This window comes from Pantherophis guttatus, chromosome 1 (genome assembly GCF_059756535.1).
Source record: "Pantherophis guttatus breed Tessera chromosome 1, ASM5975653v1, whole genome shotgun sequence".
NCBI classification, from domain to species: domain Eukaryota; kingdom Metazoa; phylum Chordata; class Lepidosauria; order Squamata; family Colubridae; genus Pantherophis; species Pantherophis guttatus.
In genome coordinates, this window is record NC_142063.1 from 324,144,580 (window position 1) to 324,163,163 (window position 18,584).

The 18,584-nt window shown below is 42.7% G+C and overlaps 1 protein-coding gene across 3 annotated transcripts; it reads left to right on the forward strand.

Moving 5' to 3' along the window:
- Positions 1–731: 731 nt before the first annotated feature.
- On the forward strand, positions 732–18,542 carry TEKT1 (tektin 1). Of its 3 annotated transcripts, none has more exons than XM_034421078.3 (8): positions 732–2,262; positions 3,061–3,268; positions 6,533–6,698; positions 10,417–10,545; positions 12,038–12,181; positions 13,076–13,298; positions 15,576–15,772; positions 17,830–18,542. In XM_034421078.3, exons 1-8 carry the CDS (start codon positions 2,254–2,256, stop codon positions 17,987–17,989), a joined length of 1,236 nt encoding a protein of 411 aa, XP_034276969.1. In that variant the 5' UTR covers positions 732–2,253; the 3' UTR covers positions 17,990–18,542. The 3 variants fall into 3 exon arrangements, with proteins under 3 accessions (XP_034276969.1, XP_034276970.2, XP_087739501.1); XM_034421079.3 differs by having other exon boundaries at positions 743–1,679; XM_087883375.1 differs by having other exon boundaries at positions 1,657–1,767.
- Positions 18,543–18,584: the final 42 nt, after the last annotated feature.

The following is an 18,584-nucleotide window of genomic DNA, read 5'->3' on the forward strand; positions in this document are numbered from 1 at the left end:
TGAGAGATGCATGAAGAACAGTCTTACAGATATTTTAGCTGGATTCATATTAGTGGTCCACGGGATTTAAAATTATGAATTTAGGGGTCCCTGAGGTCCGAAGGGTTGGTGACCCCTGTTGTAGGTACTAGGCTTCCTCACACCAAATGTAGCTTATATGATCTTTCCAGAAATAACAGTTTGGCCGGAGAAGGGGCAGCTCCTTATTCCTTATGCTAAGGATACTTGTTGCTATTATTACAATATTTAGGAAGAAGAAAATAGCAAACCATTTCTGAAAACACTTGGGAAAGCTACATGGATTTATTTATTCAAGTGCTTGTCAAAACTCTAAAGCCTCCTTAAAAGGAAAGTGAGGCAATATAAATATATAAAACAATGAAAAATCCATTCTGACAGCTTTATGTGTGGATGGAATCCTGTCGTTAAGGGATGGATGAGCCTTTTATGAGGGTTTTGCTGGATGGGAATGAGTGGTAATGAGTTTCAGCCCTTCCTAGATTTTCCAGGGATGGGAGGAATAGAAGTTATTGAATTAATTACTGTTAATTATGTAATTAATTACATAATGCTGAGTTTTAAAAGCACAGGAAAGAATACCAATTGTTCATACCACACTATCCCTGATTGGAAAAGCCACCACCAATCAACCTGCGTTTTTCATTGTTTCGTTGATAGAACCACTAATCGGCCAATCACATGTTGGCCAAGTGTGGCGCGAGTTCCACCCTTGATAACTTCTGTTTCAAACTACCCTGCAAACTCCGCAACCAGGCTCATTGTGAACGCTGTCAGTCACCTGTTTGTGTGAAACTTAACCAAGTCACTTAAAGACAAGCAATTACATTCACACAATATGCCAAACCTGGTGATGGTTCACTTGATCTTGTCCTACAAACTAGACACTTTGATCAGTACAGGATTCATTTAAGGGTACAAATATAAAATGTGGATCAATCTAGTAACCAAATGAAGCGAAGTTTGTCGAAGTAAGTAAATATTTTTGGGGATATAATCTCTGAAAGAGAAGAGGCCCTAATATTCCTGACATAAGAACGAGGAGAGGCCAAGATAAAAATCACGCTTCAAAACTAAGGAAAATTCTAGTCTCCGGAAGTGTCCCTCTTTTTCGGGCTGCCGCAAAGTTCCGGAGTATGGCAGTGAAGAGTTTCTGATTCTCTTCGCTGGAAATCTATTGGCCGTCCGGATTTTTGCAGCCAGATGTGGCAGCCCTCCTCTGCAAACCTGCTCGTCCTTCCCCATCAAAGGCGAGATCAGAGAAAAGGATCTTTCGGCGCTGCAGGGTTTGCGCCCGCCGCCACTTCATCTGCACATCCATAGCGAATCAACCCACCCAGGGCTAAACCTTCGATCCGTTCGTGTTAAAATTGCTGCCGACGAGACCAAGGATTTTCTTATAAGGATTTTAAACGTATTCAAACATCTTGATCTGGCGCTTCTATTGATTCATTCATTCCTTCATTCCTTTCTCTTTTACGGGTTCACCAAGAGCAGCAGCCAATCACGGCCCCGTTCTACAGCGCCTGCCTCGTTGCCATAGGAGGCGTCGCCCCCCCATTCCCATGGAAACAGGTTTTGTTGTGCCTGGTTTTCCGCTTTCCTACGCCCCAATTCGAACTCGCGAACGGAGGAGCTGCCGTGGAGAGCACCGCCAAAGGGTGGGTAGCCAGGGTTGCATGGGACCGCCAGCTCTGTTAATAATAGGGATAATGGATATAACTTAAGATCCCCGTGTCCTTATTGCACGTAAGATTCGGAGCAGTTCCCTTCCTTTCTTGGGGATTTTGCAAGAAGCTGCTACAGTACTGAACTTGGGGAAAATGCACTGGAAATTTCCCAGTTCTTTAATTTCTGGCTTAAGGCAGTGGTCCCCGGTCCTTCCTGGCTTATTTCAGTAACAGTAACAGAGTTGGAAGGGACCTTGGAGGTCATCTAGTCCAACCCCCTGCTCACGCAGGAGACCTGTACTAGGGATTCGAACTGCTGAACTTTCTGATCGACAAGCTCACTGTCTTAGCCACTGAGCCACCTAGTCAGGCAAGGGGATAGTTTCTCCCTCTTCAATCTGATGCAAGGCTTTTACCTCTGACTGGATACATTTTTTTCAATGAATTACTCAAGGTTGCAAACATACCTAATATTCCTTCCTCCTCCTGTTTTCCCCACAACAACAACCCTGTGAGGTGGATTGGGCTGAGAAAGTGATTAGCCCAAAGTACCCAGCCAGCCTTCATGCCTAAGGTAGGACTAGAATTCATGGCTTCCCAGTTTTTCTCCTGGCACCATAACCACTCCACAGTTTTTTTTAAAAAAAAGTATTTGAAATGTTTTTTTAAAATATTCATTTTCTTTTCATGCATGTTTGGTCTTCTTAATATTTCCTATAACTTTCCAGTGAAGCTGGTTAAAAAAAAACTGAGCAAAAATGTAGCATTCAAGGAATTTTGGATCTGAGGTGGCCACTGACTTTTCTGGATGAATCCATAGAAAGAGCTATTTACCTATATGACATCATAAGGGCTTTGATTTTTTCTAAGTCCTGATCCTTGGAGGATGTCCTCCTGAGCAGAAAGAAGCACGAATGGAATACATGAAATGTTCAAAGGCTGGTTTGGCATTTTAAATAAATCATATTGGCTCAGTGTGTGAGGAATCCTGCCTCCTAGCTATGCTAGTGACAATCAATTGTGATATTTTCCTCAGCTACTGTGTATTTTAAGTTTGGTATTTGTGATTGGGATTGCTTTTAATGCATTTTAAGACTGTTCACCACTCAGTCGTTTATTGAGATGGACAGCTGTAGTAATGGAATAAATAGATACACAGACATGGAGAATTGTGAAGATATACATTGCACTGTAATAATTTTTGAAATATAAGTATAGTCTTATTCCTTCAAGCTGAAGGGGAAGTTTTTTAGGGAATGCGTCTTTTTAAAAACCAACTTCTGTTTATTCTCCCTGCTGTTTACCCTTTTGTTGTTGTTGTTCTTTTCCAATTTTATTTCTAAGTGTTACTTAACTCCTGTTTCCTTCTTAGAATCTTCTGGATGCGATAATGGCCAAGTTGATCCAAGCACCCCCTAAGTTTCTGCCCCCCGAATGGCACATTGCTAACAAGGTCCAATACAGTAGTGCTGAGGCCCAGCGGTCTCGTTCGGAACGCTTGGTGGATGAGAGCCAGCGCTTGGTAGATGAAATCGAGAGAACCACTCAGAAGACCCAGAGTGATGTCAACAAGAGAATAGGTGATGGGTGCTTTTAATGCATTTATATGGACATACGTGTACAAGAGTCTGAAAGCCTCGGTGGTGCAGCGGACTAAGTGCTGTTAAGTGCTAGCACTTAGCTGCCAGCTGCCTGTAATTAGTGCGAGTTCAAATCTCACCAGGCTCAAAGTTGACTCAGCCTTCCATCCTTTCGAGGTAGGTAAATTGAAGACCCGGATTGTGGGGGCAATAAGCCAGCTTTGTATAGAACAACACTGCTTGTGGGGGGGGCGAAAGCCCTAATAAGCAGGTATATACAAAAAAGTATGCAGGCTATTGCTATAATGCATTTTTTTTAAAAAAAAATGATTTATATGCCGCCCTTCTCTGGAGACTCAGGGCGGCTTACAATGCGTTAAGCAATAGCCTTCATACTTTTGTATATTTATACAAAGTCAGCTTATTGCCCCATTGTAAGCTGCCCTGAGTCTACGGAGAAGGGCGGCATATAAATTGGACTAATAAATAATAAATAAATAAAGCGGGGTGGGGCGGGCTGAGTTTGCATAAGATGCTTGAACCAGGTCAATTAAAGATCAAGTTGCTGTATTTGTACAACAACATGGAAAGCTTTGTTTTAGGTTTCCTTATTGCCTTTTGGGGAGATTAGTATCTTGTCCCCATTTTGTTCATTTGTGGTTGTAATATACATACCCAGAAAACACAGGTGGTCCTCAACTTACAGCAATAATTGGGACCAGAATTTCCATTCTGGTAGGGCAGTTGTTATACGAATTGTGCCTAATTTTATGATCTTTTGTGCCATAGTGAATCACTGCAGTTGTTAAGTGAATCAGGCAGTCATTAAGTGAACATGGTGTCCCCACTGACTTTGCTTGTCAGAAGTCAGGTACTAAGAAGGTTTGCAAATGGCAATCACATGGGCCTCGAGATGCTGCAACCATCGTAAATACTTACCAGATGCCAAGTGCCCATATTTTGATTGCTTGTCTGGGGATGCGGCTATGGCTGTAAGTGTGAGGACTATTCGTAAGTTCAGTTCAAAGGATAAAGGATTGCTGGGTAAGGACTGCAAGAGAAGCGACAATGATGTTTTCATGTACAGGAGTGGATGGACCAAAAAGAATCCTATTTGAGAGAGGTTGAGGGGCAAAATAGATATGTTAAGCATTAAAAAACAAAATGGGGAAATTGGTTGATACTGGAAGTTTTCAAAGGGCTTAAATGGGCATGATAAATTTCTGTAAGACAAGGTCTCAGTTTTGCCCCTGAACCATCCAACCTCACCCCAAAACAGAAAGTCTGGAAGAAGAGTAATTGGTGCTTATTGTGCGACATCCTTAGGAGATGATTAAGCTACAAGGTTCTTGTTTCCGTTTGTTTTATGGTTCTGTTTTAATGTTACTGGTTTTCCTGCTGTCGTGGGCTACCCAGAATGGTTTCAGATGGGTGACCGTAGAAATCTTTTAAACAAATAATTAAAAAGATCTGTTCTATGCTAGAATGGTTGTGGGATCCAGGGACCCTTAAAAGGAGTCTTGGAGGCTGCATGCTGGTTGGGGTTGTCCTGAAGGGATCTGTGGTGTGTGCTTGTCACAATTAATTAATTGATTGATTGATTGATTGATTTTATTTTATTTTATTTTATTTATTTATTAATTAATTTTAGGAAATTTATATTTCCATCTATTCACACATGGCAACTCAAGTCGACTTACAAGAATATAAAAACCTCATATATAAAACAATAAAACTAATAAAAGAGTAAATTATATAAAAAAATAATAAAATGAATTAATAAAATAATATAATAAAATATGTAATAATTTATATTTGTTTCTTCCCACTGTTTCCAACATTTAAGAGCCTCAGAAGGCATGGGTAGTTTTCCCATGACAACGATGTAATGATAACTTTTTTTGTCCCTGGACAGAAAGGGGTTGGAGGTTGTTTAAACTGGGAAAAAATATGTTAACATGCCCATTTGACAGTGTCAATTTTTAAAAAGACAACTATATTATTCTGCTGGAGGGTACCATTTGGTCAACACATTTTAGCAACACAATGTTGGGCTGTAAAAATGGGCTTGGGGGGAATTCATGCAGGACTCTGGTTGTCCATCAATCTTCTAAACCAATGGGAAGTGTCAGCGTTCCAGAAAGTCCCCAACTCCAAGTAAAAACTCCGAGGCAGGCATTTCTCATAGTTCCATTTTATTCAAGTAGGCATACTGGCACATCTGGGAAAACCCAAATCTGCGGGTTCCAGGTTTCCCCTTAGTAAATCAAAACCCTAAATCCAGCCCCTTCACCCATCACGCTGTCAGGAAGCTCTTCAATATTGAACTGTGAGATGAATGTGCAAATATTTATTTATTGAAGGAAATTTATATTGCCGCCTATTTGCACATGGTGACTTAAGGCAGCTTACAAGAATATAAAACCTCATATGTAAAACAATAAAACTTATAAAAGAGAATAATCAGATAATAAATTAATAAAATAAAATAATAAAATAACCCCCCAACCCTTGCAATGTATGACGATTAACATGTCCACCCAAGATGCTTAATCAGGAAAGGTAAAGATGTAACAGCTGCATTCGTAAAATATACAATTTATAGTTTTAGAGTTTTGGGTCTCATCGTGCCATGCAAACCCAGGTTTTTTGGTTACTTTATGGTTCAGTATATTGCATAACCAGGGGTGAAATGCAGGGGTGGGTTCTACTTACCTTTACTACTGGTTTGCAACAGGAGTACGTGCGTGCTTCTGCGTATGCACAGAAGCTTCTGCGCATGTGCAGATTGCCAAATATGACATCAGGTCGGGTGGGCGGAGCCTCCCACCACTTTTACTACCGGTTCTCAAGAACCGGAGAGAACCAGGAGCAACCCACCACTGGTGAAATGCACTTACCTTCGCTACCAGATTGCAATGTGAGCGCAGTCGCATTCTGCACATGCATAGAGGGTCAAAAACAGGACGTGATGACATCCGGGTGGGTGGGCAGAGCCTCCCGCCACTGGCACTACCGGATTGCGCGATCCGGACAGATCCAGCTGAATTTCACTGTGCGCAACCCCAGAAAATGGGTTAATTCAATATTATGTGAACTCGGCCCTTGAATTGATGGCATCATTCACTTGAGCTTCATCCACATGGCCTCTTATGGGTGGTCATCAGATTCTCCTTTTGGATGAAGCCCTGAGATCTAGCTGCTGCTGGACTTGGATGGTGCTTCCCTCTATCTTGGGGTGATTGAGTATTCTCACTTCTGCAGAACAGAGAATTGAAGAGATCAAATTCTGGAGGCAGCAGTTGGATGACAAGCTTGACCAGATTGTGAAGGAGACTGAAGTGCTTGTGTCATTCAAAACAAGGCTGGAAAAGGCTCTGGAGGGCTGCAAAGAACCCCTTTTCACCGCTCAGGAGTGTCTCTTAAACCGGTGAGAGGATTATTTCTTTTTTGGATTTGAGAGGCCACTTCAGGTTCTACTTGCTGGAGGCAGGCGGGATAAACTTGTCTGGATTAAGAAACTGTGTAATGTCATCATGACTGGTTAGCTGGGAGAAAAGGTCTTGAGTCACTCATAGTTGCTGGCAAGAAAAAATGTTATGATAAATAACTGGAGACGTGGGACTATTTAGTCTAGAAAAGAGAATGGTGATCTTCAAGTTTCTGAAGGGCTGTCACGTACAAAAAGGAGAAGGCTTGTTTGGCATTGTTCCTTGTGACAGGAAAAGAAACAATAGGTTTAAATTAACTTCCTGAACTCTGACTTATTAACCAATGGAGGTGGCTGCCATATGAAGTGGAAAGTTCTCTTTTGCATCAGAGACTGGCATGGTCATCTGTTAGAGATGCTTTAGTACAAGGGTGTCAAACTCAAGGCCTACGGGTCGAATCCAGCCAGCGGGGTGCTTAGATCTGGCCCTCAGGGCAACCCTGGAAACAACAAAGGACTGGCTCTGTCAGTGAAAACGGAGCTCGGGAGGGCCGTACTCAGCCTCCCAAGCTCTGTTTTCACTGGCAGAGGGTTGTAGGAGGCCGTCGCAATCAAAAACTTTTTCGCTGGCAGAGGATTGCAGGAGGCTGTCGTAGCCGAAATGGAGCTTGGGAGCCCATTTTCACTGGCAGAGCGCTCGGGCCACCACAGGTGGCCTTGACACGTGTGATGTCGAGCTGGCCATGCCCACCCTGGCCACACCCCCACCCAGGGGAGAAATCCAGCTGGTTCTGACAGGTTCTGGAGAACCGGTAGCGGAAATTTTGAGTAGTTCGGAGAACCGGCAAATACCACCTCTGGCCGGCCCCAGAGTGGGATGGGAATGGGGATTTTGCAGTATCCTTCCCCTGGAGTGGGGTGGGAATGAGGATTTTGCAGTATCCTTCCCCTGCCACGCCCACCAAGCCACACCACACCCACCAAGCCATGCCCACAGAACCGGTAGTTAAAAAAAAATTGAATTTCACCACTGCCCCCACCCCAAGGTCAAACACAACCCTGATGGGGCCCCCAATGAAATCCAGTTTGACACCGCTGCTGTAGTAGATCCTGCAGTAGGGTTTAAACGCAGTGACCTCTAAGGTCACTTCTGAGTCTGATTCTATTGATAAATGACACAGGTAGTCCTTGACTTAACAATAATTCATTTATTGTAAGTTACAAAGTTCAAAGTTACAATGGCACTGAAAAAAAGTGACTTGTGACCATTTTCCAAATTTGCAACCGTTGCAGCATCCCCATGGTCACGTGATCAAAATTTGGACACTTGGCAACTGGCATGTATTTATGACGGTTGCAAGTCACCTTTTGGGACTTTCTGACAAGCATAGTCAATGCGGAAGCCAGGTTTCCTTAACAATTGTATTACTAAATTAACACCTGCAGGGATTCACTTTACAAGTGTGGCAAGAAAGGTCGTAAAATGGGGCAAAATTCACTTAAAAACTGTCTTGCTTAGGAACAGAAATTTGGAGTTCAACCATGGCCATAAGTCAAGGACTACCTGTAGTATATTTGAATTGGACATCAAATAAGGTTTCCTAATGTCTCTTGGCAATGGAACAGACTGCCTCAGGAGATGCTGGACTTCTACACTGGACATGTTTAAACAAAGGCTAGCTCGCCATCTGTGGGGAAACTGAAGTAGTGGATTTCTGCACTGAGCAGCGAGGTGAAGGAAATGATCTCCGAGTTACCTTCTATGCTGTGATGGTTTAACAGCTACCATATTTTTCGGAGTATAAGACGCATCAAAGTATAAGACGCAGCTTAATTTTGGGGGAGGAAAATAGGGGAAAAATACCTGCCTACCAGGTATTCATCTGACTAGTGTCCTTAGTCTGGTCAGCTTCAGCACATTAGTTTGCTGGTTTTTATCCCCTGTTTGGGGATAAAAAAACAGCTTCTAAAGCACAGCTGATCTTTGGAGAGAGAAGCAATGAGAAAAGCAGGCAAACCACTGAGGTTGCTTCACTCGCTAGCGCCTTGTTAGGGCTGAAAAAAAGCTTCACAACTGAGAGTTGGAGGGAGCAGGCAAAGCACGGAGATCACTTCACTCGCTAGCACCTCCTTAGGCTGAAAAAAAGCTTTGAAAAAGCTACATTCGGTGTATAGGATGCACCCAAATTTTCAGCCTCTTTTAGGAGGGAAAAAAGTGCATCTTATACTCTGAAAAATAAGTAGTGGTAAGTAGTGGAACATCTGCGTTGCATGGAGAAGATCTTAGCCTAACCCCTGGTATAGCTAGGTAGGGCTGGGAAAGCCCTTTCTAAATATTAAAGAGCTGTTGTAACCAATAGATGAGTATTAAGCCAGACGGTTTGATTTAAGGCCTATGCCAGAGTAGTGTGTTTTAATCCATATATTATGTTTGCACAACACAACTGGCTACTTGTAGGTTTGCACCGTACATGAAATCCTAAGCTAGCCTGATAAGTTTTTTTTTATTTTTTTTATTTGATTTATATGCCGCCCTTCTCCGGAGACTCAGGGCGGCTTACAATGCGTTAAGCAATAGCCTTCATTCTTTTGTATATTTTATACAAAGTCAGCTTATTGCCCCCACAAACTGGGTCCTCATTTCACCTACCTTAGAAAGGATGGAAGGCTGAGTCAACCTTGAGCCTTGGAGAGATTCGAACCAGCAGAAATTGCAGGCAGCTGTGTTAATAAGTTGGGTTCGTATTATACGTAGTCCTTGACTTACGACCACAACTGAGGCCAACATTTCTGTTGCTAAGCAAGACAGATGTTAAGTGAGTTGTGACCCATTTTATGACCTGTATTAGCAACTGTGGCAAGAAGTTTTGTAAAAGGGGGTGAAACTCACTTAACAACTGGCTCACTTAGCAAAAGGCATTCTGGCTCCATGGTGGTTGTAACTTGAGGATTACCTGTATTACACCTGTGAGTTGTGCTTTGCATTGATTTCCAGTAGGCTTTTGGTTACAATTCCAAGTGTTGATACTGACCTAAAAAGCTGTCTATCTTCTTGGGGGTGGAGAAGGTGGATGTTATGTTGTGGGTTCTTCCCTCAAAAGAGATTTGGGGAAAAATGATAAATTCGTGTCTTTTGGTGACTGAGTTCTTCTTTTGTAGCACCCTCCCATCAGAGATCCAGGCAGTGCATTTACTCTTACAGGAAAGTTCTGAAAAAAGCTTTTCAGAAGAGCGTTGACTGACATCTATTCATGCCTATTTATTTTAGATCTGTGGTTGATTCTTTATATAATTCTATTGGTTTTGAATTATATTGATCTTTGTGTTATGGTAACGTTCTTAAATTTTAGTTGTGCACAGCTGTGAATCCTTGGGAAGTTTATTGATATAAAAATATAATATGCACATAAATTCCTGCCCATATTACATTGTTGTTCAGATATGATAAAAGGTAGGCTATACAGTGGTTAAGATGTTTTTAATTTATTTTCTGAGTATGTGCCTGTATTTATTACTTTTATTTTTATTTATTTGTGAAATTTATTTGCCACCTATCTCACCATGGGACTACTCTAGGTAGCTTAGAACAATAAAACGGAGGGGAAAAAATCAGACATGCTTCATTATTTGACAAACATTGATATAGTCCCAGAGTCAGGATTTCCTGATGTGCCAGAGGGGGAAAAAAAAACCAAAAGAATTTTTGTTTTTGTTTCAGGGAAAGGCGGGTTGGTATTGACTTGGTCCATGATGAAGTGGAACGGGAGCTGATCAAGGAAGTTGAGGTCTTCCAAGGAGTTGTTGCTCTGCTTGAACGTACACTGGAGCAAACTGATGAGCAACTCAGGTATAGATAGGAAAAGCAAAATTCTGAGGCAGGAACGGAGGTGGGTTTCAACAGGTTTTGACCAGTTCTGGAGAACCGGTAGCAGAAATTTTGAGTGGTTTGGAGAACCAGTAAATACCACCTCTGACTGGCCCCGCCCCCATCTATTCTTTGCCTCCCGAGTCCCAGCTGATTGGGAGGGAATGGAGATTTTACAGTATCCTTCCCCTGCCACGCCCAACAAGCCACGCCCAACAAGCCATGCCATGCCCAACAAACCACACTCACAGAACCGGTAGTAAAAAAATTTGAAACCCACCATTGAGCAGGAAGGAAGAAAAGAGAAAGCTGTGTGGATTCTGAAGGTGATATGGGTAATAGGGAAGAGCCAAAAGTGAGATGCAGTATGAACTAAGGCTATTAATCCCACAGAGTCAAGGGAAGTGGGGGAAAGGCCAACATACAGTCTTTGATGTCAAGACTATAGTTCAGTGATGGCTAACTTTTTGGCCATCACATGCCAAAAGCTGGGGGAGTGCAGGATAGTTGCGTGCGCACATGCCCACACCCATAATTCTATGTGCTCTGCCCCCCCGCGCATGCGTGTGCGACCCCCCCCATGCTCCCCCCACTTCTGGCATGTGATTGCACAGTGGGACGGTAGGCCTGTTTTTTTGCCCTGTCCAGGCTCCAGAGGCTTTCTAGGAGCCTGAGGAGGGCGAAAACAGCCTTCCCCACCCCACCGGAGGCTCTCTGGAGGCCGGAAACAGCCCGTTTGTCGACTTCCAGTGGGCCCAGAAGGGCCAAAAATCAGCTGGCCAGTGTGCGCATGCATGCTGGAGCTGAGCTAGGGCAACGCTTGCATGCCCACCAATATGACTCCGTGTGGCACCTGTAGCACGCATGCCATAGGTTTGCCATCACAGCTATAAGTTAATGGAACAGTAGCTATTCTGCATGTAAAAATTCTCAGATACAAATGAGTGAAGTTTTTACCTCATTTCCAAACAATGAAATTGGGTGGACTGTGTATTGATGATGTCAGGCACAAAGAATCAGGACCATTTGTAAGGTTGCAGCACAAACCATTTACTGAAGCCTATAGTATATACAACAATCTGGTCAAGTAACAACACAAAATCAGCACTAGGTAAGGGCCAACCGAATTCAAGGGAGGATGGACTTGGATCTTTTGTGGCAATGCAAGGACTCTAAACTGATGACACATTTAACTCCACCCTCCAGCTTTGCCTGCTTCTCTCCTACAGACACATGCAGGAGGAAGATGAGCTGGTCTATTCATTCTACAGCAAAAATTATGAGAGAGAAAAAAGGCCTCTTTGCAAATCTGGTGTTCTATTCCATGGGGTTTGTGGTATGCACAATACTGCTCTTAATATATCTGATGTGCTGTATTAAGTTCTTTGATACATGTGTAATCTGCACTTTAGGACTATATGGCTGGGCAGCTTTTTATGTATTCTCTCCTCAAAGACTGTTTTTCCTCTTTCAGGCTTAATCGCACAGCCAAATACAATCTTGAACAGGACCTGAAGGATAAATACACGGCTTTCACAATTGACAACTATTGCTCCAATCTGACCAACAACTCTACTGATATTGGATATGCCCAAAATGTTGTGAAGGTTGAGGAGAAGTAAGTGTCACATGGGGAACTGAGTAGGTGAACCAGGAAAACCTGTCATTGGGACACATTAGCTTTTCTGTAACCATGGTACATTTCAACAAAGGCCAAATTGGAAAGAAGTTGGGTAGTAGATGCTGGCAAAGATGAGAATAGCAAGAGGAAAGTTCATTTGGTTTCATGCTCCACCTATGTCTATGGAGATTCTCAGTCATTCAGGTCATGGTTGTCCCAAAGGTGCTTTTTCAAAAGGCAACTGGATTTTGTTTTTTCTTGAAAATGTTTCGCTTTTCATGCAAGAAGCTACTTCAGAACTGCTACACCAATCCATCTTTTTTCCACTCATAGAGCTATAACTAACCCTCAGTATCAGTGGTGGAATTCAAATTTTTTTGCTACCGGTTCTGTGGGCGTGGCTTGGTGGGTGTCGTGTGGCTTCGTGGGCATGGCAGGGGAAGGATACTGCAAAATCCTAATTCCCTCCCCACTCCTGGGGGAAGGATATTGCAAAATCCCCATTCCCTCCCCACTTCTGGGGGAAGGATATTGCAAAATCTCCATTCCCACTCCACTCTGGAGCCAGCCAGAGGTGGTATTTGCCGGTTCTCTGAACTGCTCAAATTTCCACTACTGGTTCTCCAGAACCTGTCAGAACCTGCTGAATAGCATCCCTGCTCAGAATACTTGGTATTAGATTATTTTCTTCGTATTTGATGACACGACTTTGTATGGTTGTGACCACCATCTTGTGACTTTAACACACACACCCTGTGGATATTCTTGATTGTGATTCTTGCCTCCAAGAGTTGAACATTTCACAGTGGTTCCCATCCTTTTCCCTGACTCTTGAATGAATACTCAGGGATTCCATGTGGGAGTCAACTTTTTTCTCTTGTTTTTGGACAGCTCGGTGAGCCCTGAACAATGGATGGATTTCTCCAACACGAATGTTGAAAAAGCTGACAAACAGCGAAACAATTCCCTGAACCTGAGAGCCTTGATTGACAGCATTCTGTCCCAGACTGCAAGTGACATGCGCAAGCAAAACAGGACAGTAAACATTGCGTTCCAGAACAGAGTGAAGGAAACCAAGGATGCCAAGAACAAATTAGAAATTCACCTGGCAAAGGTAAATATTGGAGAGGTATCCAACTTTGGGATGGGGAAAAAGAGGGAAGGAGAGAAACATATCTTTATCTTAGTCATAAGATTTTATTTGCATCTAGCCATCATGTGCTGAATGAGTTCTAACTTTTATAATACAGTGCTGGCTCTACTAAAATCTGGAGCATTGCTCATATCTGATGTCCTTTACCATGACCATAAAACTCTTGACCCAAAGAGTCATCTTACCAGGCTTCCAAACAATAATGCTAAGACTTCAGAAAGGAAGTAGCTATAGCTGTTTTCTGCCATATTAAGAATTACTATAATCCTTTAAAATTATCACAGGTGTAACATGGTAGTCCTCGATTTACTTGGGACTTACAATTGGGATCAGAATTTGCTACGTGGTGTGGTGGTTAAATGTGTCATCACATGACCATGCCCGATTTTTCAAGCTTTTTTGTTGCAAGCATTAAATGAATTGCACGGTTGTTAAGCGAATCCAACTTTGCCTCATTGACTTTGTTGAAAGCTGGCTGGGAAGGTGATCAAATGGTGATTGTGTGTGTTAAGGAATTCGCAGAGCAACCCTAGAGTAGCAAGGGTGTGCACATAAAAGCGATTGAGAGCAGTTGCAAAATAACACAGCCAACACACAGATACACTTAGCTGTGTTTACTTTCAGGAAAATAGTAATAAGGCACAGTCCAATAAACAGTCCAGGTCATACACAGATAAAGCAGTAGACAGTAAAACAATAGTCCAGGGATATTCCAATAACAAAATCTTCTTACCAGTTGTCGTAGTCATACACAATAAACAGTTGCAAACAGTAGCAAGCATAGCACAGAGCAGTAAAGAGCAGTAACAATCAGCAAAGAGCATCAAAGAGAAACAAACCCTGTTTCAAGCTCCCTCTTAAGGACATTGGCTACAGAACTAACCAATCAGGACACAGTATGATGCAATACAGCAATACAGTCTTAAAGCTATGATGCTGGTTTATATATTGCCAATCCAACAAGTTAGGTAATTATCATTTCCTAACAGTGTGACCCTGGGATACTGTAACCATCATAAATATATGATAGCTGCCAAGTACCCAAATTATTTCACATGACTGTAGCAACACTGCAGCAGTCATAAGTGTAAGGACTAGTCATAATTCACTTTTTCAACATGGTCATAACTTTGAACAGTCATTAAACAAATGATTGTAAATCAAGGACCACTTATGCTCCCCAGAAAACCTAAATAGGAGAGGAATCTTGAAAATTGTTATCCGTCGTTCACCCCCATCTTCACAGTATTATTTATTTACTGACAGCTGATGAAAAGGTACCAGTCTTTGATGGAGAGTTTTCTTATTTTAACCTTTGGCACCTCCAGAAGACTTGAGAAAAACCTTCATAGGAACTGATCAAGTAACATTCACTTGTGGATCAGGGAATTGCCTTATATTTGCGGTCCTATGTGTGCCCAAATCCTGAACCTTCTATGGAAAGAAGGCAGTTCCATAGTTGTCAGGCACCAAGCTTTGGTTTCAATTTTGTTCTGAACCACTTAAATAGCTTAGCTCAGGATTAACACGGGTTCAGAATATTGGGCAGAAAACGTGTTTCCCAACTGAGCTGCAGCAGTCCTGGCTTCCTACATGCAGAGAAACTGCTTGAAGTTGAATGAAAGGAGTTGCACTTTCTCTTTGGCAGACCACAGAAAAGGCTTCCTCAGTGGACGCCCAGTTCATCAGCCCAGCGAGTAGGTGCAAGTGTTCCTCCTCTGAACAAGCTTTAAAGCAGCGGGTCTAAACAAGCTTTAAAGCAGCATGGCTGGCTGAGGGATTCTAGGAGTTGAAGTCCACAAGTCTTCAAGTTGCCAAGTTTGGAGACCCCTGCTTTAAAGAGTTGTGAGGAAAATGGCGAGGACATGTGGGAGAGTCACAGAGTCTCTGCAGGCATTTCCTGCTCAACAACCCCTCCTTTGACCCTTTCTTCCTTAAGTCTTTAAGAACCAAAGACTGAATCCGCATAATGTGTTTGATTTGATTACTGAATTAAGGTGATTCTCCGGATTTGCAGTCCATTAAATCACAAGCTAACCAAGCAGATTGTATTCACACAGAATGCAAAGCTAAAAAAAACTAACTCCCAAACAGTTTAAAAAAAATAAAGCCCAGGCTTAAAATGAACTAAAGTCATCATGTCCTATATGGACCACCACTAGACTTTCAAGGGATCCAATTGTGTGGTATGAACACAGCTGAAATGTGTCCCTCCCTTTCTTTTGTGTGTATTTAAAGCTGATGGAGGAGATCAACTCTCAAACAAAAAATATTGATGCTCTGAGGAAAGCTATTGTGGATAAGAAGGGGCCAGCCAAGGTGGCTCAAACTCGCCTGGAGACCCGGACTCACCGTCCAAATGTAGAGCTTTGCCGAGACATGGTGCAATATCGGCTCATGAATGAAGTGCAGGAAATCAACCATAATATCCAGAGGCAAGTACAACACAGAAGCCACAGGGCTTAGTTTAACCTGGGGGTTATCCCAGGAAATTAGTACTTTCTGGGGCGAGGAAGGAGCAGGAAACAGTGTGAGATGATCCCTGTTCTGCAAAACCTGTACGTTTGGTGGATCATTGCATTTCATTTTGTGATTGATCCTTTGGTTGTTGGCCTGTCATTTGCCTTAATTCTAGACCAAGTTCTCCCTCTTCTGGTCAAAGATTTCAGTGGCTTTGGGGAGTGACTTCTCTCCAGTAGAAGTGAAGGTGGGGCTGCTTCATGGGGGAGATCGGAGCAGATGGTGGCTCTTCTATGGACAAAGAATTTAAATGGAGGGAGTCTTGATTCTAAGGTATCATCAATATGACCTACAGCAGAATTAAATTCTGGGAAAGTGCATAGCATTCTGAGTCCATGGAATGATTTTTCTCCTTAAGCTTCTAGTTCTGGCTCTAAATGGAAACTTAAGATGCACAAGCAATGCTATTAGGAATCCCAGCGATCCAAATGAGACTGATTGAGACTGAACAGGTGCTTCTAGCAGCTGAGTTGGGAGGCATTTGCCTGCCATTCTGGCAAGCAGGAATACATGACACACAAGAGCAGACTCATTACCATAAAGTTCTGTTCGTATTCCAAGCTTAGTAATGTTGGGTAAAGACTTCGCAGATGCCCATTTGTTCAATGGGCCAAACTTGGGTAATGTTAAAGTAGATATTTTCGGCTTGGCTTGTTGTGCAAACCTACACCCCCTAAGTTGTGAACATGTTCCCTGACAGATTCTGACTGTCCATCAGAGGAACTTGGTGACAACGGGGGGTGGGGGGGGGCACCTTGTGTATTGACAACAAATTGCCAGGATTCAGCTTCAAACTGTTCTATCCCATTCAGACCTAGATAGCTTCCAGACAGCTGGAAAGAATATTTCTCCCACTCCCCAGTTCAGAGTGGCAATGTACAATTGGATACATTCCCTAAAGCTTGGTTGTTCTCTAACACCAATGGCTCCACAAATTCCCTCTTCAGGAACTTCTTCTTTCAAGGTTGCCAGAAGCTCCGTCTTCTGCAATGAGGCATTAACAATTTTTTTAGATCCACATGGTCATCCCCTGCCTGTTTTCCCTACAAGTTGAGAGGACAGGGATCCAAGGTAGCAAAAGACAACTGAGACAGCAGCTATCTACTTCCTTGGATGCTGCAGACCAAAATAATCCCAGATAACAGAGCAAGGCAAATACCAAAGACTCCATCCCTTCAGAGTCAAGGTTACAGGAAATCCAGGGAGTTAGTTCCCTGCAGGAGATAATTTAGTACCAATGAGGCAGAATCTCTTGGAAGTAGAATAGAATAACAGAGTTGGAAGGGACCTTGGAGGTCTTCTAGTAATCCAACTCCCTGCTTAGGCAGGAAACCCTACACCACTTCAGACAAATGGTTATCCAACATCTTCTTAAAAACTTCCAGTGTTGGAGCATTTAATTGTTCTGTCAGGTAATTTCTTCTTAGTTCTAAGTTGCTTGTCTCCTTGATTAGTTTCCACCTACTGTTTCTTGTCCTATCTTCAGGTGCTTTGGAGAATAACTTGACTCCCTCTTCTTTGTGGCAACCCCTGAGATATTGGAAGACTGGTATCATGTCTCCCCTACTAGTCCTAGGACTAGACACTAGTCCTTCTTTTCATTAAACTAGACATACCCAGTTCCTGTAACCATTCTTCATATGTTTTAGCCTCCAATCCCCTAATCCTCTTTGTTGCTCTTCTCTGCACTCTTTCTAGAATCTCCACATCTTTTTTACATTGTGGTGACTGATGCAGTATTCCAAGTGTGGCCTTACCAAGGCATTATAAAGTGGCATTAACACTAAACCTACTTTCTTTTCTGAGGATTAGAGTTGGACACCCATCTCTTATGACATACTAAAGTGGAAGCAGGGCCAGACCAGAGCATACAATCAGAAGATTGTCATGATTTGTTTGACTGAAGCCCTGGAGAGGCTTGCCAAACTCTAGAAAGTAATGGCCTTCACCCTTTTTTCTGTTCCTTCCTTAGGCTGATGGACACATTGGCTCAGGCTGAAATAGAACTGAAAGGCCTAAACCGCCGGCAGCTCTCCCTGGAGGAAGAGATTGAAGTCAAAGCAAATACCCTTTACATTGATGAAGTGCTCTGCATGCAGATGAGAGAATCCATTTCCATCAATAATTTCTGATCCATGAGCCTGGCAGAATCTCTGCTTGGCTGGACACTAGGAACAGATCTTGAAACATTGGCTTAAACTTTCAAAAAAATCTTTTATAGAAGCCAAACATCTGCCCTGAACTTTCTACCAGATAATAAATTAGTGAAACCTGAGAGCCCAACTTCATCGTAAGCTCTTGGAGGGTCCCTGTGACACAGGACTCGGGTGAAAGTGATGGCTGGGAAAACACAAGTAGGACTTGAACTAGTGTCTTTAGTGCAGACATAGTTTAAAAACTTAAGGGGAATTGCTGATTCAACACATTGTTTTCCCAGGGTTTATAAATGTTCTGCCTTCTTCAGGCAGAAGACAGATTTAAAAAATTAACCTTTAGAATAGGCTAAAATGGGGATGAGGTGGAAGCTAGAGTCACCCACCCTAAGATCCTGACCCTGATTACTAATTGGCAGCCCCATCCAGGTCACATAATCATTCATCCATGAGACACAAGATCAAAAAGGATACCAGCGACATCCACAGGAGATGGGAGTAATCATAAATGTTGGTGACTTCAATCAAATGATCACACCTGCCATCTTGACTCTTCTCTCCCTGCTCTTCCTCC

Bases quoted from the DNA above. Each gene is read 5' to 3' on its own strand.
- TEKT1 (XM_034421079.3), top strand. From the start codon at position 1,584: ATGGAAACAGGTTTTGTTGTGCCTGGTTTTCCGCTTTCCTACGCCCCA. The intron at 3,269-6,532 runs GTGATGGGTGCT...TCACTTCTGCAG, and splicing joins TGATGTCAACAAGAGAATAG to AACAGAGAATTGAAGAGATC. The intron at 13,299-15,575 runs GTAAATATTGGA...GTGTATTTAAAG, and splicing joins TAGAAATTCACCTGGCAAAG to CTGATGGAGGAGATCAACTC.